The sequence below is a fragment of the Euleptes europaea genome, chromosome 21 (assembly GCF_029931775.1).
Source record: "Euleptes europaea isolate rEulEur1 chromosome 21, rEulEur1.hap1, whole genome shotgun sequence".
NCBI lineage: Eukaryota > Metazoa > Chordata > Lepidosauria > Squamata > Sphaerodactylidae > Euleptes > Euleptes europaea.
The window spans coordinates 122,562-143,378 of record NC_079332.1 but is presented as its reverse complement, the minus strand read 5'-3'; the positions used below and the strand labels follow the sequence as shown (position 1 = coordinate 143,378).

At 56.2% G+C, this 20,817-nt stretch overlaps 3 protein-coding genes across 3 annotated transcripts; 2 read left to right on the top strand and 1 right to left on the bottom strand.

The window, feature by feature from the left end:
* Positions 1-927: 927 nt before the first annotated feature.
* ZDHHC4 (zinc finger DHHC-type palmitoyltransferase 4) lies at positions 928-4,441 on the top strand. Its single transcript, XM_056866354.1, has 6 exons — positions 928-1,050; positions 1,276-1,349; positions 1,642-1,820; positions 2,798-2,923; positions 3,530-3,774; positions 4,196-4,441. Exons 1-6 carry the CDS (start codon positions 928-930, stop codon positions 4,439-4,441), a joined length of 993 nt encoding a protein of 330 aa, XP_056722332.1.
* A 1,120-nt stretch (positions 4,442-5,561) lies between these two features.
* Positions 5,562-15,714, bottom strand: E4F1 (E4F transcription factor 1). The gene is made up of 14 exons (XM_056866524.1): positions 15,549-15,714; positions 14,008-14,144; positions 13,178-13,274; positions 11,781-11,992; positions 11,494-11,614; positions 10,977-11,129; positions 10,251-10,417; positions 9,709-9,936; positions 9,406-9,511; positions 8,417-8,634; positions 7,468-7,666; positions 7,037-7,188; positions 6,641-6,703; positions 5,562-5,888 (listed from the first exon to the last, which is right to left on the bottom strand). The coding sequence occupies exons 1-14, from the start codon at positions 15,712-15,714 to the stop codon at positions 5,562-5,564; spliced, it is 2,346 nt and encodes a 781-aa protein (XP_056722502.1).
* A 450-nt stretch (positions 15,715-16,164) lies between these two features.
* Positions 16,165-18,058, top strand: PGP (phosphoglycolate phosphatase). The gene is made up of 2 exons (XM_056866351.1): positions 16,165-16,825; positions 17,733-18,058. Exons 1-2 carry the CDS (start codon positions 16,165-16,167, stop codon positions 18,056-18,058), a joined length of 987 nt encoding a protein of 328 aa, XP_056722329.1.
* Positions 18,059-20,817: the final 2,759 nt, after the last annotated feature.

The window sequence follows — 20,817 nt, the reverse complement described above, 5'->3', positions numbered from 1 at the left end:
GCCCGCTCATTGGTCGCGGCGCTTCCGGGTCTCTCCCCTCCCTCCCTCCCTGCCGCCGCCTTGGTCGGAGCCACGTGAGCCGGGGGTCTTGCAGCCGCCGCTCGGTGCCAGGGGGGGCCCGGTGGGTGCTTTTGCCCCCCCCCAAAAATACAAAAACAGAGAAAGAGAGCAATGGTTACAAGAGGGGGGATAGGAATAAAGGGACGGGGAGGGCTGAGCTGGGCCACCTGGCAGGGTTGTTGTGAGGGCTATCGTAAGAGAGGGAGGGCAGCTTGGCCATTTTCTGGGCATGGAGTAGGGGGTCACTGGGGGTGTGTGTGTGTGGGGGAGGTAGGTGTGAATTTCCTGCATTGTGCAGGGGGCCGGACTAGATGACCCTGGTGGGTCCCTTCTTTCAGGCAAAAGGGTTTGGGGCCACCACATGAAGCCTGGAGCACCAGTTAAGAATAATAAGCAGGGAATAAATGTTTAAAGGAAGAAAGCAAAGAGCCAAATGGGAGCCTATGAGGTTTCACATTCTAGCTCAGCCATGAATGTTTTTGGGGGGAGGGGGCTCCTACAAGCTGACCTCTTCATCCCACCGTTATTGTGAGGGCAACTGACCGGGGGGAGGGGGTCAGGTACAGGTGTGAGCCCTTCCCAAGAAGAGGGCGCCTGGAACAGCCTTGCTGGTATCAAAGACAAGTAGGTTTTTATTAGATCGTTGCTCCCCTTTAGTCAACTGTTGTGCAAGTGTGCATTTTTCTGTTTGTGGTTTACAGCTAAACATGAGAGAACTGTGCCTGCCTCAGCCTGGGCTCGGAAGCAGCGTTGATGGGGGGCGCCTGAGCTTTCCCTCTCACCCTGTTGGCTCCACACCAAGCAGCGTTTGCATAGGGGAGAGAGGAGGAAGAGCCCTCTGTCGGCATCTGGATTTTGCAGAGCGGGATGGACTTCTTGAGCCTCTTCGTTCTCTATGTCTTCCTGGTTCTGCTGACCGTTCTCCTGGTCTGCCTCTATGCTGGAAGGAAGCAAAGTTTGCCTTCAAGAACTGTCAGTTGGTTTGCTCAGGTAAGGAATTTTAACGCTGGTTGCAGAACGCAGGATCTTGGGTGCGCCCAGGCCTCTGACAGATCTAAAAGGAAACCAGGTGTATATTGACAGCAGATCCACGTACCTTGCCTGGCTGGAGGCCCGCCTCTTCTGTCTTCTCTCAGGAGTTCCAGGTTTTTGAACTTGAGGAGGCGGCCTTTTTATTTCTTTGAATGTTTGTGGCTTTTTTGTTTTTTGGCACAGGTGCTTTCTCATGTAATCCCAGGCCAAGTTCACGGAGCTGCTCAGAGGGTGCTTCACCGCCTCTTCCACACACGGTATTGCTGCCTTTTGTGTGTTGCCTTCCTTTGGGCTGTGACTGTTAGTTCTCAGTGCCTGTCTGTTACGTTGTCCTTGTCGAGCAGACATGCTCCAAGAGCTCCGTGCTCAGGTCTTAATTCACGGTGGGTGACCTGAGTTGGATCGGGACTGTGGGGTGCAGGGAGAAGCAGCGGAGGCCCTGCCTCCTGCTCTTTTTTTCTGGCCTGAAATGGCCCTGCGGAGCCACTGTTTGCCCTGCTGGGAAAATAACTTCCTCTAGTGACAGGCGCCGCCTTCCCCTTGTGACAGACACCGCTTCTTTGTGATCCTGCACCTGGCTTTGGAAGTGTTGGTTTATGGCGAATACACCTGGGAAGTGTTTGGCTACTGCCAGGAGCTGGAGTTCAGCCTTCCCCTCCTCCTGCTTCCTTACCTGCTGCTGACTGTGAATATGGGCTTCTTCGTTCTGTGTTCCAAGACTGACCCTGGTAAGACCACCTTGATCTACAATGGCGGCAGTTGGCCAGTGTGGCAATTTCTCCTGTAGAGGCAGTGATGACCTGTCCGATGAGGAGGTCAGCCTCTGCCTGGACTGTGCCACTCCTGACAGGGGAATGTGCTGGAGCGTCAGCATGGCGTAGTGGTTAGAGTGTCGGACTAGGATCTGAGAGACTCAGATTCGAATCCGCACTCTGCCATGGAAGCTCACTGGGTGACCTTGGGCCAATCACACACTCAGCCTAACCTACCTCAAAGGGTTGTTATGGGGATAAAATTGAGGCGAATGCTGCTTTGGGTCCCCTTTGGGGTGAAAGGCGGGGTTCGAATGAAAGAGATAAATAAATATGCAAGGCAATTTTCTTCTTGTACAAAACCACGTCAGTGAGAAGCATTCTTTGGCATACAGTTGTCGACGTGTGGGAATGGGAGAGGGGCCGTTCTGTGACCTGAGCTCCCACCTGTAGACTGAAATGGCCACAGACGCTTCATCCGCTGCCTGTGAGACCTCAGCTGAAGCTTCAGGCACCAAATCGGTGGGCTGCCAGTCTGAGCAGCAGTTTGCCTTTGGACTTGTTTTGCCATCCTGGGTGGGGTCCTGTGACCATCTGGAAGATAATGTCAGATTTGCCATCGGGGCAGGTCCAGTTGGCTTCCAGTATAAGTAGATCAAGGCATCCACTTCTCACCAGTGCCGGTGGGCAGGGTTCTGGGGCAGTGCTGGTCCTTCAGCAGTGCGCGCAACTGACCGGAGAATGTGGGCTGCGCATGGCTGTGCGTCTCTGGGGAGGATTCCACCACCCCTTGCTGGCTGCTCCTGGTTACGTCACTTGGCCGTGACGGGTCTTGCTTCCCTCCTGGAAAGCGTCCTGGCCAGCAGCGACCAATTGGTACATGAGGTCAGAGGGGCAGGAAGAGGGGAGAAGTCACACCCACCAAGATGTGTTTGTCCGTTTCCCCCTTGTAGGTGCCATAACCAAATCCAACCAGGCGCTCTTCCTCCACGCTTATCCTTACGACAGGGTGATGTTTGACAGAGGCGCCACGTGTGCCAGCTGCAGTACCAGGAAGCCAGCCAGATCCAAGCACTGCGGTAAGCTTTTCAGGCGGTGGCTGCTGCTGCTGCTGCAGGGCCCTCCGCTTGCTCCCAGACCTTTCAGACCCCCCCTGGACAAGCTCTTCTGCTGGAAACGCCCCCCCCTTCGGGTCTCTTCCTCCTGCCTCTTGGATGCTTGTGTGTCTGCCACCAGCAACTCCCTCCCCTCAGTCATCTCCTGCCCATTGCGAGAGCAAGCACTCTTGCCACTTCTGTCGCTGCTTGCGTTTTGATAGGGTCGGAGAAGCAGCACGCTCGGGGCCTCGTTTCCACACTTCAGGCTTGGCCCATTAACGAACCTCAGCGCAGCGTCCAGGGCTTTCATTTCCATGTCGCTGTTAACACTCCGGGCCTTGAGAGTCTCAGTGAGAAAGGCAGGCTATAAATAAGCTAAGTAAATCAATATTGGAGAGCGCTTGCAGAAGTGATTTTGCAGCAGGATGTGTACGGAAAGGCCTCTGGCAGTATCTTTTGTCCCAGAGCTTCGGGCAGAAGACGTTGAGCTCGTTGTCGTTGTGTACCAGTGACCGTGGGGTGCCGAGCCCCACACAAGTTGCACTTTGTTTCTTGGCAACCAAGTAACCACGCTCTCGTCTTGCGCAGGGGTGTGCTGTGCCTGCATGCATCGCTTTGATCACCACTGCGTTTGGGTCAACAACTGCATCGGGGCTTTCAACACGAGATACTTTCTTGTCTACCTGCTCACCCTGAGCGCCATGGCGACGGCCATTGCCGTCGTCACCACTGCCTTCCTCCTCGAGGTGGTCACTCTGTCAAACCTGACGCTGGGATATTATGTGGATGACGAAGGCCGAGAGCACCCGGTCGACACCGTCTTTGTTATTCAGGTAACTGTTGAGCAGAGGCCTCCCTTGACACTCCACAGCAACAAACCAGATCTCAGGAGAGGCATAAAGTAGATTCTGGAAGCCAGGCCAACTGGAATTCAATCAGAGGAGACCTTTGCCAAGTGAATGTTTTCTAATTAAAAGGACCCACCGCAAAGCTTCAGCTGAGGTGTTTTCTACAAAGCCTTCCCTTTGTGGCTGCCTTCGGTTAAAATGGCTGGTCTCTCAGGGTGCCTGAGGAATTACTTGTAGCTTAGTATGTAGATGGAAGATGCATACGCATAGTTAATTCCCCCGGCCTGCTATTTTGCTGTGTTTGTCTGAGACGTAGCAGCCTGCCTGTGCTGGGGTATGTGTGTGTGTGTGACTCGGAGCGTGGGGGGCATCCTGTTTCAGATGGGTTCTTTCTCCCCCTTTGCAGCATCTCTTCTTGGCCTTCCCCAGGACAGTGTTCATGCTGGGTTTTGTCGTCGTCCTCGCAGTGATCTTGGCCTCTTACTTTGGCTTCGGTCTCTACCTGGTCCTGATCAACCAGACGAGCTACGAGTGGTTTAAGTCAAGAAGATTCAAGAGCGGGGTTTACAAAAACATTTACTCCAGAGGACTCTGGGGCAACGTCATGGAAATTGTGAAACCGCTAATGAGCCCCGAACCAAAGAGAAGGTGACTGGCCAGAAGCACCAGCAGACTGGACTCATGTGCCTGCAAAAGTGTCCGTGGCCAATCGGAAAGAAAATGGCGAAAATGATTTTGAGCCATCCTTCCCAGAGCAGTTCGTCGTGCTGCTGCCTGTGAAGGTTTGATGGGGTGAAAGAGATTCCAGGTGTGGCAGCAATCCTTACCTGTAAGTCTTCCACAGGTGGTCCCTAAAGGGATGACACTGAGTTAGTCTGAGGCAGTGGCCCAGACCACGCAAGAAGGATGCTCACCTCCATATTGGGTAGGGGAGGGGGCTACAGTTCTGTACAGTGGTCCTTAGCTAGTTTTACATGGAAGGAGGGTTCCCTTACGTGTGTAGTGCTTAGGCTGCATTTGCCAAGGAGGTTCGGACACCCCCCCCCCCATCCTCCTTTTGAGGAACTACTGCAGGGCCCACCTTGGGGGCGTCAGAGCGCTGAAGTCCTGCTCCGGGTCCCTGTCCCAAGAACAAGGAATGTGTAGGCTGGAGTCGGCTCTTGCCAGGTGGCACCCTGTCACTTTCCTTTTTGAAAGCTTTGCAGGGCCAGTCTATAGTCTCCCCCCCACCCCATCACGTTAGAAGTATGTCTTTTAAAAAGAAATTTATTTACAGGCTCAACTGTACAATCTCCAATTAAAGGCTATGTGGTTACAAAAGAAATGTACAGTGTGACTTTTACAGAGCACTTGGGAGGTATTCCTCGGAATAACCTGTGGCATTTTGCGGTGAAGCCTTTCGAACCATCCTCGAAGGTTCAGTGTCCGTGACGAGTCGCTTGCGTTCCTTGCCTGAAGCAGCTTGAAGGAGGAAAGGCAAGTGGTTTGGCTTCTCCTTTTGCCTGCAGCCAAGGATAAAGTGCTTCCCTCTGGCCTTCTTTGCTACCCAGAGGCGCCCGGGAAGCAGAGCCCAACCGTTCAAACGCCCCCGGCCCCGGAGGGCGAGTGAGGGGCCTGGTGCTTCCAGTGACGCTCGGCGTGCAGGTGGCAAGGAGCAGCAGTCGGCCCTGAGCCTTGGCACTGTCCTGTGTACCTGTTGAAATGGCATGTGGGGACCGCCCCCAGAGACCGAGCACAGCTGCAGCGGGGGGCAAAGCCCTGACCCTAGAGCCTTAGACGATCACCGTCTGCACCTCCAGCTCCCCCTCCTGGGAGGCGATCACGAACTCGCCCGAGTGCTCCACGATCTCGATGCTTTCTCCCAGGGCCGCCTCGCCGCCGTCCTCCGTCGCCAGCACTGCTCCCTCCCCGATGGCAGACGCCAAGGTCATGGCCACCTGCTCCGTGAGGCTCTCGGGGGTGGCGATGGCGATCGTGTCGGCGCTGTCGGCCGTCAGGGTGGTGCTCTCGGCCACCGTGACGTTCTGGACGATGATCTGATGGCCGGAACTGGCTTGGTTCACTATCTGCTGCACGACTTTCATGATGTGGCTGTCCACCTGGACGAGGAAGAAGAGAAGAAATCTTGCCCGGGTATCCAGGAACGGGTTTGGTGCAAGACAAGAGAGGGCCTGTTTAGCACAGAGAACGGGGGCGACCAACGCAGGCTTTGGCACAGCAGCTTTTGGGGCCCAGCAGCCTACCTAGTCAAACACCCATGGGCTCATCTCCCCTCGAAACCAGCAACACTCAGAAATTGAGGCCAGGACACGACCGCTGGCCTAATCACTATAATTTTCTCCAGCAAAAAAAAAAGCAAAAATACTTTGAAAATCAGGTGAAAGTGCAGAATCAGAATTAGATCTCCCACCCCCCGGCTGGATATTAATTTAACCCTTTAAAATTAGCCAGTCTTTCCCCCACTGAACTCCCCATAACACTGTATTCAAAGTCACTTGTGGGTGAACTCGTGAAGCTGCCTTTTACTGAATCCGACCCTGGAGGGTCCATCAGAGTCAGTATTGGTCTACTCAGACCGGCAGCGGCTCTCCAGGGTCTCGGGTAGAAAAGGGTCTTTCACATCACCTACTTGCCTGGTCCCTTTAACTGGAGATGCCACTGGGGATTGAACCTGGGACCTTCTGCATGCCAGAGGCTCTACCACTGAGCCACACGGCCCCCCTGCCCTCTTAATCTGCCCATTTATTTAACAGGGCTCTATTTTTTTTTTAAACGACTGACAGTGAAAACACTGGGGGCTCCCTCCTCCCCTCTCAGGGCCCAAGGAGCATGACCCCAGTGGACCACCCACCTCGTGCCTCGTTCCTTCGATGATCTCTGTGGCTTCGCTCGTTTCCATGTCTTCAGTAGCTGTCTTGAAAAGAGAGAGAGAGAGAGAAAGGTGCAGGTGTTCAACTTGGGCTCAGCTTCGCAAAGCGAGCAGGAGCAGCTCCCTCAGATCCATCCTGCTGAGGGCAGTGCTTTCTGCCAGGTCAGCTGCAGACTCCTTAACGTAGGAAAGCAGAATGGCTCTGTGGGATCAGACCCACAGGAACACTTCAGCTGCTAGAAGCTTCCCCCCACCTTCCCAAGGGGGGCAAAGTCTGCAGTGACTTGCCAGCCAGACTTTTGGGCCGGACGGCCCAGCCTCAAACGCCTGCTTTGCCGTGCTCGGCCGCTTCCCCATCCCGCCCTCCTTTCCAGCTACCTCAATGATGTACTCCTGGGTGTCTGCCACCACGGACGAGAACTCCACCAGGACCGTCGGGGCCTCTTCAGTGATGACGGTGGCAGCCAAGCTGTCTGGCGACTGGCCTTCCTCTGACACGTCGGCCTCTTTCAGGGTGAGCAGGCAGCCCCCTGGGTTGAAGTGAGAGACCCAGACAGAGCAGAACATAGTCAGCGCTCACGTTAGGGAGGAACCCTGGCATGCGCACACACACAGGCTCCTGCACCTTCCCAGCAGGTCTCAGGCCAGGATGATCCAGCTACGAGCGGAGTACTGAAGTCCCTGTTGCTTTTGGAAGGCTGCTTCTGCTTCTCGTGGCGGGGGGGGGGGGGGGAGACGACAAGTGGTTTCACTGGGCCACCCTCCGTTTGGTGGGAGCCGAGAGGCACCACCAGGCGCCCACGACTCACCTTTGGTCCTCAGGTGCCTGTTGAGGGTGCCGTGCTCTGCGAAGCCCCGCCCGCACTTGTAGCACTTGAAGGGCTTCTCGCCTGTGTGGTGGCGCAGGTGGCGCACCAGGGAGCCCTTTTCTCGGAAGCCCTGGTTGCAGAAGTGGCAGACGTACGGCTTGTCGTCCAGGTGCGTCCGGAAGTGGACCTGCTGGGCATTCTGTTGGGGGGAGAAGCAGCAGGTGGAGAGAGGGAAAGAGGAGGATTCGGGCGCTGGAGGCAGGCTAGCCTCTGGCTGTTGATGCCGCCAATGTTCGGCTCCCACCCAACAAGCAGGAGGCTGGACTCCTGAATCCGGTACCGCCCAAAGTGGCAGCCTCGACAGCCACAAACTCCCCTCAGCCAGCCAGCGTGGGGTAGTGGTTGAGAGCGGTGGTTTGGAGCAGTGGACTCTGATCTGGAGAACTGGGCTTGATTCCCAGATCCTCCATGTGAGCGGTGGAGGCTAATCTGGTGAACCTGATTGGTTTCCCCTCTCCTACCCATGAAGCCAGCTGGGTGACCTTGGGCTGGTTACAGTTCTCTCCGAACTCTCTCAGCCCCACCTTCCTCACAGGGTGTCTGCTGTGGGGAGGGGAAGGGAACGGGATTATAAGCCGGTCTCCCTTAAGTGGTAGAGAATTTGGCATATAAAAACCAACTCATCTTCTTCAAGTCTGCGCTCCGCCTCGAGCTCCCTTCTCAGTGGTGCTGAGGCAGCCTGGTCTTGCCTTGTGGGAAAACACCCGGCTCTCGACCAGCAGCACTTCTGCTCAGCAGAGCCAGCGCCCGACTCCCTTCTGACCAGACAGGGCTGAGCTGAGAGCCAATCAGAAGTCGGTCTGGCTTTGTGCTGAGTTGCAAGAGGGGGTGCTTCCCCCCCACCCCACACACACACGCACAGCGCGCAAAGGCTCCTCCTCCTCCCTACCTTGGTCTTGTACCTCTTCCCACACTTGGGGCATGGGTAGGGCCGCTCCTCGGAATGGACCCGCCGGTGCCCCTTGACGTGGGCGATGGTCTTGTACAGCTTGCCGCACTCCCCGCAGCAGAAGCGCCGCTCGTTCACGTGCACCTCCTGGTGCTTCTTCAGCAGGTAGCCCTTTGTGAACTCTTTGCCGCACTCCTCACACTTGAAGGGCTTGTAGTCTGGGGACAGATGGGGGAAACAGGCAAGGAGGGGGGGTTGAAGAGAAGGAGGAGGGGCTTCACATGCCCCTTGAGAGGGGGAGGGGGGTCTCAGAGAAGGCGCTGTCAAGAATGAGCCACCCCCTGGAGCAACCCCCATGCTGCAGAGAAGGCAGAGGCTTAATGTGCATCTGGACAACAACTCTGGATATCCTCAGTAGGACTGCCCGTCTTTCCAAGGGGGCCCTGCACACTGCCAGTCCTGGCAACCACATGAGGGGAGAAGAAGAGTGGGTTTTGTATATGCTGACTTTCTCTGCCACTTAAGGCAGAATTAAACTGGCTGACAATCGCCTTCCCTTCCCCTCCCCACAACAGACACCCTGTGAGGTAGGTGGGGCTGAGAGAGCTCTTAATAGAACTGTGACTAGCCCAAGGTTCATGTGTGGTAGTTAAGAGAAGCCAGCCAGACACCCCTCCCTTGGTGCCCCAGTGAAAAAACGGTAATGAAGGCCTTGCAGGTAAAAGGGACCATGAAAAGAGGGCAGCAGCAGCGAGCGGCGCTGAGCTGTACTGAGGCGTCCGAGAGGCCAGCCCCTCCCACCCCGTGAGCGCGCAGTAGAGAATCACGTTCAGCAACCTGAGCAGAGCAGCACCAATAGCCGTCACGTAGCACCCTGAGCGTGCCGAGTGTTGTGCTTTAGCATCTCTGTGTTTGCAGAGCCAGTCATCTGCACGGCCCCCGTCTGAGGAAGCCGCTTGCGTGTGGATCCCCGCAGGAAGCCGCCTCACCTAGATGTCCGCTGACGTGCAGGTCGAGGGCCGTGGGCTCCTGGAAGGCTTCACTGCAGTAGGGGCAGGCGTGCTGCTTGCTCCCGTCTGTCGTCTCGGCGTCTGGCTGCGAAGCAAAGGGAGCCCAGCCTCAGCACCTCACCAGCCCAGCCGTGGCCCAGCGCACCCCTGAGCTAGGAGAGGTTGTGGGGAGAGCAAAGAACGGCTCTGGTTCTGGCACACCCACCGAGCTCCCTCATTTCCTGGAGGCGAGGGGAATTAAACACCACGTGGGTGAAGCTGCTGTGGGGGGGGGGCTCTTACTGCCTCTGCCTGCTCGACGTACTGCTCCTCGCACAGCTTCTCCGGGGCATCCACCTCTTTGCTGTTTGGCTCCTCGGGTGTGGGAGCCCCGTCTGCACCATCATCGGATTTGGCCGCCTCCTCCACAGACACGCGCTCGATCACAATCCCGGAGTTCCTCATGGCTTCTCGCAGCAAGTTCTCGCTGTCCTCTCCCTCAGGGGGCAGCACCTCCTCAGGACTGGAAGGCTAAAGGGAAAGGGGGAAGGAAGCCTGTGAGTCTGAGCCCCCAGGTGTCCTTGCATCCAGGGTGCCCACCCTACCACCCTTAATAAAAAAAAAAAAACATAACAAAAGAGGCTGGTGGTACTTTGAGCTACCCAGTTTTGCACAAGGCAGCGGCCAGCTCAGAGGCCTTCTGCCACGGTTTGTTTTCACAATGTGCAGCTGAGCCCCACTCGCCATCCGCTTTTCTCTCCAGCCGTGCCAATCTCAAAGCCCACCACCAGGGGCCGGCCCCCCTCCAGATACACAGAGCCCCTTTCGAGGCAGTGCCGGCCTACCTCTGGGTCCAGCGATTTGGCCTCTGCAACGGGAATCTCCTGCATCTGGACATGGACTTCGTGGAGGACGTTCCCTTTGGCGTCCGTCACGAGACGGATGACGGGCGAGGTGTCCAGGGACTGAGCGGCCAGCGAGGAAACAACCTGAGCGTTGGAGCTGCCGGGACCTTCGAGAAAAGTCCCCGGCTGCTCAGGATGCGCTAAGCAGTTGGGCTCCCCGGGAGAAAGGCCAAACGGCCTCCTTTCCTGCCTTAGAACTTCTGCGGGAGTCCCGCTCCCAAAGGCTTATGCCCACCGCTTGTTCAGGAGCAGCACTGCCAAAGCCACCAGGAGCTGACAAGAGGATGTCAGTTTTACAGAGTTCTTGTAAAGTGCTTCCCAAACATCAGCATCTTGTCACCTGCATAACAACCCTGCAAGGTAGATCCAGCAGCACCCCTCCTGAGAACAACTCTTTACCAGGAGGGCAGTGAAATGGGACCAACCACAGGCAAAGCAGGGATTTCTCTATACTCGGGGCGGGAGTGGTGGGGGGGAGAGACTCCCCAAGTAAGTGAAGAATAATTAATTTGGATATCTCCAAAAAAAATATAGCAGATAGTTTACCAACCCCACTGTCACCCTCTAGACCAGGAGGGCAGCTCTGACCGCCAGCAGTCAGTTCCAACTGTGCCTCTGAAGGGAAGACCCCAAAAAGGAGGAAAGAACACCAGCATGGCCACTGACCTAGGGCTACCTCCTCTTTGCTCACTACGATTTCCTTGTTCATGTTGAAGCGGATTTTCTCTGTGCAGGGAGTCAAGGATTTCAGGTGCCGAGTCAAAGCCCCTGATTCACGGAAGCTTTTCCCACACTTCTTGCACTTGTAAGGACGCTCATCTGAACAGGTTCAGAAAGAAAAAGACAAGAGAGTTATGACATGGTGGAATCCCTCTCTCCTCCCTAGCTCAGCACCCAGATGCGTTTGACACAAGGCAGTAGTCCAGCTTATCAGCCTGTCGGAACAGGTGGAACACAGGGCCGCGGCTCCTGGCCAGCAAGTGAGGCAGACCGCTTGCCAGAGACCGGTCTTAGAAGCCACTGAGTTAAGGCCACACTAATGACGTAACCCTCGGAGCTCAACTGCTGCTCTCTGGCCCCTCTGGGCCTTGCTCCAGACCCACTGCTGTCCAACACCCAGCGCCACAGGATGGCACACGCGTCACCTGCTGTTCTAGCACAAGCCAGCCCCTCCCACACTCACCTGTATGGCGGCGATGGTGGCGGATGAGTGAACCCTTTGTCCTGAAGGACGTCCCGCATAGCTTGCATTCATAGTCTTTTCTGCTGCTGTGAGTGATCATGTGAGCTTTGAGAATGCTGGCCTAGTGGAAGAGAAGGAATCTCTCTTTTGCAAGCAGCCACACGCAGGCTGCAAGTGTGACATTTTTAGCAATGATTAAGAGACAGGCACCCCCACAGAGAAATGATGGAGAATGCCAGGAAACGTGCAGCGCTTGATCAAGGACTGACTGTTCAGCCATAACATACCGTTTTAAACGTTTTGTGGCAGAGCTCACACACGTAGCGACCTTCTTTGTTAACCAGCAGTTTAACCTTGACAAGTTCAATGGCTGCCCCTTCTTCTGGGTCTTCGGGGCTCTCCTGCCCCTCCTCTCCAGCAACATCGCTATCAATGTGGCCGTTGGGGTTTTCAAAGACATGTTCGCCGACGACAATCACTTCTTTAATGTGCCCGCTGCCTGCAAAGGTGATCTCAAGAGTTACAGTCTTGGCGCCATCCCGCCTGGCCAGAACCAGCCTCTCTTTGGCTTTTGCATACTGCGGATCGGCCCAGTCCATGGGCTGCCAACTATCAGCACAGGATCTTCATGGGGACAGACAGACCTCTGTCAGCGCCCTGAGCAGGGAGAGTGGGCCAGGTATGTCCTCTAAGTTCTCTGTGCTGCCACATTTGACCTTATTTTAATTTGTCTGGCTCACATGTTAACAGCAAAGCCAGAGTGACTTCCTACACCTAAGTAATCCTTGTTTGAAGTAATCACCACATTCTGCGGCAGCAAATTCCATGCGTCAATTATGCCCTTTCTTTTGTTAGTCCTGAATCTACAGTCAATCAAGGTCACCAGATGGAGAGTGGAACCTTTTTCTGTGCCATTCCTGATTTTTTAAAAAGCTTGTCACCCCTCACCACCACCACGTTGTCTAAACCCAAAAGCCCAACATGCTTTCAATTCCCCTCATAATGAAGACACTCCAATCCCTGGTTCATTCTGACCGCTGTTTTTTTTCTTCTGTACTTTTTCCGGCACAAACTCCAGGACAGCCGTTTGGCAATGGAATTACCAGAACTTTCATGCAATTACTGTTATAGAAAAGGCATCATAATAACAGCCACCTGCCTTGCTTACCAACCCATTCCCAAACCCTGAGTTTGTCTTTTCCCCTGTTCCTACATAGCGTGTTGCCATTTTCATTGAGCCCCAGATCTTTCTTGGATCATCAGTGTACACGCTTGGGGGGAGGGCATCTTTTTATACTTGTTTACACTGAATCTTACTGGTCGTTTTGTTTCTTCCAGCATGGAGAGATTCTCTTAGAGCTCTCTCAGTCTACTCGGGTATTTACCACCTTGAATGATTCAGTGCCATCTACAAACTTGGCTGACTTACAGACAACAAGGTGAACAGCAGCTACCTCCACAGACGTCCTGATAAGATCCCCTCTGCTGACTGCCCTCTTTAGTGAAAACGGTCCCTCGAGGCCTCTCTTCCCATTCAGTTCTGTATACACCTGCCCTTTACACACACACACACCCAAACTGCCATGTTTGTTCGTTTGGGAACGCTGTCCGAAGCTTTCTGGAAGCCCAAGTCTGCCATCGCTCACGGCTCAGACTGTCCCAGCAGCCTTTGCGGCACGCTCACCTAAAATTGCAGATGCGCTGCTGATTTCTTCTGTTATGGGAGAAGTTTCAACAACTATGTGAGCCACAGTTATGGGCTCTTCTGCAGATGAGGCCACCTGAGGCAAGAAACAGGGTTTCAGTCAGGAAGGTTATATCCCGAGGGCAACAGCGCGGAGGGATTCACAATATCCCTGGGCCAAAAGCTCCTAAATCTAAACTGCACCCCTCTTCAACCACAGCCAGCCCCTACTGGCTACTCCACTGCCAGTCTCCCAAATACACTTATGTATTTATTCAGACATTCATACCCTGCTTTTCTGCCCCAGGGGAACCCAAAGCAACCAACAGCGTCATTCTCTGCTCCTCCATTTTATCCTCACAGCAACCAAATAAGTAGGTGGTGAGAGAATAATTGGCCATCCCAAGGTCACCCAATGAGCTTTCGTAGCGGAGCAGGGATCCGAACCTGGGTCTCACAGATCCAAGTTCAACCATCTAACCACCACACCACATGGTCTCTCGTCTCTACTTAGAGATGCGCCCAAGAATTTGCCAACCCTGTAATCAAGGCTTGGCAGTTTGGTGTAGTGGTTAAGATGTGGAAGACCCAGGTCTGAATCTCGCTCTGTCATGGAAGCTCACTGGGTGGGCCTTAGCCCAGTCAATTTGTCTCCACTCAGTCTACCTCACGGGGTTGTTGTGAGGATAAAATGGAAGCGGAAGCAGAACCACGTTGTAAGATCCTTTAACCAAGCGCACTGGAATGGGAGTGTGACGGTCCTCCTGTATGTGACTCTCCCAGCGCCAAGGAGGGAAGGGAAGGAGGAGCCCCACCCTGCCCACTCCCGCCCGCAGAGAACTTGCCGGGTCTGCCGCCGTAGCTTCTTGGGGTCTCTGGCAAAGCTTTTGCAACTTGTGCTGTACGAATTCCTCCAAAGAGGTGAACTCGGACTGGCAGCGGCCACACTTGTGCCGGTCGTCTTCATCTGAAATTCAGAGGCCAAGAAAACCGTTGTCCCACCTTTACAAGACAGACTTAACGAGAGAGATTTCAGCCATTCACGGCAGCTCGGAAGAGATGCCTGAAAGTCCTGGCTTCTACCGAAGGGCTGCGTGGAGCTGCCTCCTGCAGAGTCAGAGCACTGGCCTATCTGGCTTTGACTGGCAGCAGCTCCCGAGGGACCCCCACACACAACTACTTTTTCTGCTGGAGTGGCTTCAGCTTTACCACATAGCCACAGCCCCCCAGCTCACTCCTAGGGGGAAGCACGTCGAATGGGTTGCTAGCTCCAGGTTGGGAAACTCATGGAGATTTTGGGGGGGGGGGTGGAGCCTGAAGAGGAAAGGGACCTCAGTGGGCTACGATGCCACAGAGTCCACCCTCCAAAGCAGCCTTTTCCTGGAGGGGAACTGATTGCTGTAGTCTGGATCTGTAATTCTAAGAGCTCTGCAGGCCTCACCTGCAGGCTGGCAACCCTACCCGTCAGCACAAGAGAGGGTGGATCGGTAGGTCCCCATTGAAAGGAGAACTGGAACGCATGGGCTATTTTTTAAAAAACTTGATTTTATTGCCGTACCAGTGTGCCAACCATGGGGCTGAGCTGAGTCGTGCGGGTCTTTCGCACAGTGCTGAGAAAGAGACCGTAACAGGGACTTAGGTTGGGGAAAATGCATCAGGTGGTGGGGTGGGGGCCCAGCAGGTCTTGTCCTCGTCATTGGTACTCTGGGAGAGGGGAGGAGGCCTGCCGCCCTTCTGGGCAGGGAGGCTCCCTCAGCGATTCGCTGTCTCTGTCACACCGCCACGGCAGCCTTATGGGCACCACCAGCGCCCTGAACCCCCCACCCCCCCCACCCTCCGACCCGACCCTTTCAGGGAGCACGAGGTTTGCCCTGGCGTGGAGGCCGAGCCAGCAAGGGCAGGACACGTGAAGCCGCCTTCTACTGAACCAGACCCTTTGAGGGTCCATCCAAGTCAGTCTTGTCTACTCAGACCGGCAGCGGGTCTCCAGGGTCTCCGGTCCAGGTGTATTCCCATCACCTGCTTGCCCGGTCCCTTTCACTGGAGGTGCCGCCGGGGACCTTCTGCGTGTCTTCCCCGTCAGCCACCTGCCTGCTTCCCTTTACATGGAGGGGCCCCTGGGGCCTGAGCCGGGGACCCTTCTGCCCTGCCCGCGGAGCCCCAGGAGGGCGGCTGGGGGGCCACCGCGCGAGAGGCCCTGCACTGGCGTCTCGGCAGCTCCACCGGGCCACACGGGGAAAGCGGGGCTGGCCGTGGGGGCGGGGGGGGGAGGAGAGGCTCCACCCCACCCCCACCCCCCGCTGTCATCCCGCGAGCTGGCCCCTCCCCTCCCCTCCCCTCCCCCCCCTCCCCTCCCCTCCCCCCCGGCTACCTTCCTCCTCGAAGGGCGCGGGGAGGCCGAGGAAGGCGGGGGCGGGGGGGGCGCCGGGGGGGGCGCCGGGGGGGTCGCGGCCGGGCCCGCAGACCGTCTCCGCCGCGCGCTCCCGAGCTGCCGTAAGCCCCGCCGGCCCAGCGCCCGTGGCCGTCGCGGCCTCCATGTCGCAAGGCGCCGCAACCACCAAAGATGGCGGCTTTACGGCCGTGTCGTCATAACAACGAGCCCCGCGCCGCCCCAGGGACGGGGGGCGGGGCCTTCCCTCGGCCCGCCCACCCACCAGGAAGCGTCAAGGGGGGAGGGGCGGGGCCAGCGACACAGATGACACGCGCGGCGAGGAGGAGGAGGAGGAGGGGGGGATGAGAAAGCCGAAGCTCCGTTCCTGCGCAGCCAATGGGAAAGCGGCGGCGACCCATCTCGGCCAATGGGCGGCCGGGGAGCAACCGGGAGGTGCAGCGGGCGCTCAAGGTGGGGGGCGGGCGGGTCCCAGGCGCCTCGCGCCGCCCAATGAGGGCGAGGCGGGCGTCTCCCGGCCAATGGGCGGCGTCGGCGCGGCGGTTGGCGCCTGTGGCGCTGCGCGCGCGGCTTCCCCTCAGAGCGGAGCGGGGCGTCGATGGCGGCGTCGGGGGCTGGGCCGGGTCCGGGCCGCGGGCGCTGCGAGCGGCTGGGCGCGTCGGGGGCGCGGGCGGCGCTGTCGGGGGCGGAGGCGGTGCTGTTCGACTGCGACGGCGTGCTGTGGCGGGGCGAGGCGGCGGTGCCGGGGGCGGCGGAGGCGCTGCGGCTGCTGGAGGGCCCCGCGGCGCCGGGCGGCGGGAAGCGGCTGTGCTACGTCACCAACAACTCTTCGCGCACGCGCGCGGCCTACGCGGAGAAGCTGCGCCGCCTGGGCTTCCCGCCCGCCGCGCCGCGCCAGGTCTTCGGCTCGGCCTACTGCGCGGCGCGCTACCTGCGCGGGGCCCTGCCGCCGGGGGGCGCGGCCTACGTGCTGGGCGGCGCCGCGCTGAGCGCCGAGCTGGAGGCGGCGGGCGTGGCCCACCTGGGCGCCGGCCCCGCCCCGCCGCCCGACTCCGCCCACTTCGGCGCGCGCGCCCCCCTCGACCCCCACGTGCGCGCCGTCCTCGTGGGCTACGACGAGCACTTCAGCTACGGCAAGCTCTGCCTGGCCCTGCGCTACCTGCTCCGCGGCGGCGGCGGCGAAGACGGCGGCGGCTGCCTCCTGCTCGCCACCAACAGGGACCACCGCCTGCCCCTCGAGGGCGGCAGCGCCGTGCCCGGTACGGGTGGGGGGGTGGGGGAGTTGGAGGGCGCCGCCAGGGGTCATCTAGTCCAACCCCCTCCCCCCGCACAAGGCAGGTGTCTGCTCTGGCCATGCAGGCAGCCCTGGCCATCCACCAAGAGCGGCGCCGGGGGGGGGGGGCGGCAGCGGCGGCGGCACTCCTCTGGCTGGGTCTGGCTTTCCCCTCTGTCACAAAGGCAACGATATCCAGTCATGGGGACACAGAAAACAGAAAGGACCTGCTGGATCAGGCCAAGGCCCATCAAGTCCAGCAGTCTGTTCACACCGTGGCCATCCAGGTGCCTCTAGGAAGACAACTGCAGCAGCACCATCCTGCCTGTGTTCCAGAGCACCTAATATAATAGGCATGCTCCTCTGATACTCAAGAGAATAGGGATGCATCATGATTAGGATCAAAAGCCGGGAAGACCAGTTTGTAACTAGCCGGTGGCCTATGGTGAGTGAGGATCACTTCTAAGCATGGGAATGACAGCAGGCTGAGAAGGAGAGTTCAGCAGGAAACACCTTTGTAATTCTGCAGTAAGATAAGGTCAGGGTGGCTCAGGAAGTGTGGCGGAAGAGGTGCATCCTGGGGAGCAGGCCTGGTAGTCGCCACATGGCCAGTGGCCACTGGCTAGAAAAGACTGCCATGCTGGATGGAGGTATGTGGGCAGACGGTGGCTGTCCTTACCTGCAAGATGCTTGTGCTGGGAATGGCAGAGCCTGGGTCTCGCTTTGCGTTTCACCAGCCTTTCCCGTTGTCTGCGGGAGGCATAGCTGGCTTCTGTTCCTGATAGGCTTCAGAGGGACGTCGGGGTGAGGTCTAAGGCAGGTCCCTTGCTGCAGGATCCAGCCGACATCAGCAGGGCCTTCCGCTGGCTGAGCCTTTCCCCTTCTCTCCTCAGGAACCGGCTGCCTTGTCAAAGCCGTGGAGACTGCGGCAGAGAGGGAGGCGTTCATCATCGGCAAGCCTGGCCGGTACATGTTTGAGTGCGTGGCCAGCGAGTTCGACATCGACCCTGCCCGCACCATCATGGTGGGCGACCGCCTGGACACAGACATCCTCATGGGGAACACCTGCGGCCTGACGACTCTGCTCACCCTCACGGGGGTCAGCACCCTGGAGGAAGCCCAGGGCCACTTGGAGAGCGGCTGCCCCGAGAGGAGGAAGCTGGTCCCCGACTACTACGTTGACAGCATCGCTGACCTCCTTCCTGCTCTGAAAGCTTAGATAAAGGGAAACTATCCCCAGCTTTTAAAAAGCGATTTCCCCTCCCCTTCTCCCACCCCCACCCCCCTTGGCAATTTGAGGGTGAGAATCTCTCCTCGGCTACTGTAATGTACATTATTGCTGCTTGCACATTTGAGATGCTTTTAGCACCTAACTTTCAATTCGAGTGCTCTGTTTACAAATTCCTTTAAAGATGCACTTTGGAACAAAGAGGGAAGCACGTTGCGCCAGTCCACTCACAGACGCTGCAGAAGCGTCAGAGGACGTCTGCCGCGTTAAAGCGTCAGGGTAGAGTTTTGCGCAACGAGGATCGGGCACCTTGCGGGACGGTTTCTTGTGGAAACTGTAGCCGACTGTTTGGAAATTCAGGGAATTGAGCGGTTTCAGGGCATTCGCTCTAGAACTTGATTTTAAGCTTAGTTTTGATGCTTACTCAGGGCCAGTTTCAGGCAGGTGTGATGTCAGGGGGAAAGAAGCCACACACGTGTGTATGTCTGGTGGTTTTGTCATCCTTCCTTTCTCTCCCCCCCAACTGCACTTGCTTAGTATGCAAAACATTAATAATTTTGTCTGTGTCACGTGTTCCTCCACATTAGATGTATGTATATAGAGTTAGGAAGGACTTCAGATGTTTTTTTTAAGATTAACTCTAATACATTGAGCATCAGTTTTATCAGCCAGGAGGGAAGAGGAGAGAGAGAGAGTTAAGTACTTGATTTCTAGAGATCTTCCTCAAGTTCTTAAGTTACACACCACCGAAGCACCTGTTTAATCTACAGGACTAAACGCCATTTTCGGTAAGGGGCTGGAGAGTGTGACACTTGGGAGACTCCAAAATTGCAGCTGTGCTGAATATCAAAACAAAATGTGTCTTGCTTACCTGGCTGAAAGCCATCCGTCCTGGGTGCAAGAGAGAGCGACCCGGCACAAGGCAGGTGTTGGGAACAGCTGGGCCTTTGGTGGGATTTCTCTGGTGTAGAGAGGGGCAGTTTTGCTCTCTGGCCATTTTGGAGTCTGTTTTGATGAAGCAAGTCCAGCCACTCGCTTGGTGCTTCCCGTTAAAATCTTCCTTGTGGGTTCGGGAGAGGACCTGAAAAGAATCCTTTGCGGCTCCACCTTAGCACCAGTGGCTGGCTGAGGGAGGGAGGCTGAAACCATTCAGCTTTGTAGTTTTGCGGCAAGGAGGATGAATCGTCCTTCTTCAGGTGCCCAGGTGGCTTTCTGCTTGTGGCGCTAACCGCCAAAGTGTGTAACTTCTCTAGAAACAAGATCTGTAGATTAAGAAGGAGCAAGTCCTCTCCTGGCAGCAGAGAGAGGGCGCTTTGTTCTGCCTTTCAAATGTAGCCCAGACATCGTTGACCTTGTGTGCCAACGACTCTTCTTGTATCGCAGACACTTGAAACGTGCACTGACTTTGCCGCCCTTCTGTGTAGCAATAATAGTGTCGTCCACAGTGGAAGGTAATTTGTATTGATACAGTTAGTGTCGACGTTTGTACTCCTTTTAACAGTACCTCTTTGGAAGTGTTAAAGGTGCGCAGTGATCCCCCCCCTCCCCCAGTAATCTGTTTCCTAATAGAAAGTATTTTCTCTTTAGGCTCTTTGTTAAGAGTAAATGTTGTTCTACACTTTATTTCCTTCCGAACTGACTTGAAAATGGCACAGCATCCTTTTTTTCTGGTACTTGTGCTTATGCAATTCTTTGGAGATTCAGGAATGTGTAGAGAACATAATAAATGTCGTTTAAATCCTGTCAGCTGCTGCTCAGACCTACTTGCCAGAACGCAGAACCCGTTTATCTCTCTTAACTGTTTCTGACCTTGTGGTGAGGCTGCTGGTGAAAACATGTTGGTGACCCAGCGGCTTCTGGTGGGAAATGAATGGTGGGGGACTTTGAGTCGCATTAAACATAAGGTCTCACTGCGTTTGGTGTTTTGTCATCTTTTAATTTTAAATCCTTTGCTGGTATTCCATTAAAATGGTTTTTAAAGGAATCCTGTTTTCCCTATTCCCTGATGCCGAAATAATATATTAGGGTTGTGTGTGTGTTTTTTTAAGGAGTTGTGACTGATGCTCCAACTGTGCTTGGTCCCCAACCTGAGGTCCTTTTCTGAGAGAAGCTGTGCTTTCTCACTGCAGCATTTGATCACACATCAGAAAGCGAAATCTCTAATTTTGCTCTTAGACAGTGATTTTTTTTGGCAGAGCAAAATCTGCCCAGCATTAACCTTGAGCCATGACATGCACAGATGTGCTGGTGTGAATTTGGAAGCCTGCGGAGGAGGGTGCCGGCATAAAAGCATTCCCTCTTGCGGCCTCATTCTTTGTTTCCAGTGGGTCTCAAGCAGCAGGGCAGGGAGGTGGTGTGATCTTTTGCCAGGGCAAATAGCCGGGGACTGAAAGACCGCCGGCGCTTCATAAAAGCACGAGCCAGGCTGATGACAAGCGGTCCTCTTAGCCTCGCCCCAGATCTTGGGACAAGCTCCTCGGGGAAATTCCTGAGGCCTTCGGGCCAGGGAACAAGTGAGCCAGCCTGGCTTGGCTGTGTCTCTGGTCGGTTTCTTGAACTGGTCCCGGCGTGTGGCTCTCCTTCCTGTGGGCCGTAATCCCCCCGGGGCCTTGCTTGGTTGTACGATGAGGAACGGATTCCTCCTTAGCTGCGTCTCTCTCGCAGGAGTGACCAGTAGTTGCCTGAAAGGTAAAAAGAGCGAAAACTCAAATGGCGGATTAAAATGGATTGGTTTTTCTTGAAAACAAGGG

Excerpts from the sequence above, each read along its gene's own strand:
- ZDHHC4 (XM_056866354.1), top strand. The coding sequence starts at position 928 with ATGGACTTCTTGAGCCTCTTCGTTCTCTATGTCTTCCTGGTTCTGCTG. Across the intron at positions 1,051-1,275 it reads CTGTCAGTTGGTTTGCTCAG|GTGCTTTCTCATGTAATCCC; the intron begins GTAAGGAATTTT and ends TTTTTGGCACAG. Across the intron at positions 1,821-2,797 it reads GTGTTCCAAGACTGACCCTG|GTGCCATAACCAAATCCAAC; the intron begins GTAAGACCACCT and ends TCCCCCTTGTAG.
- E4F1 (XM_056866524.1), bottom strand. The coding sequence starts at position 15,714 with ATGGAGGCCGCGACGGCCACGGGCGCTGGGCCGGCGGGGCTTACGGCA. Across the intron at positions 11,130-11,493 it reads CCACCATCGCCGCCATACAG|ATGAGCGTCCTTACAAGTGC; the intron begins GTGAGTGTGGGA and ends GAACCTGTTCAG. Across the intron at positions 7,189-7,467 it reads CAGGCACCTGAGGACCAAAG|GGGGCTGCCTGCTCACCCTG; the intron begins GTGAGTCGTGGG and ends ACTTCAACCCAG.
- PGP (XM_056866351.1), top strand. The coding sequence starts at position 16,165 with ATGGCGGCGTCGGGGGCTGGGCCGGGTCCGGGCCGCGGGCGCTGCGAG. Across the intron at positions 16,826-17,732 it reads GGGCGGCAGCGCCGTGCCCG|GAACCGGCTGCCTTGTCAAA; the intron begins GTACGGGTGGGG and ends TTCTCTCCTCAG.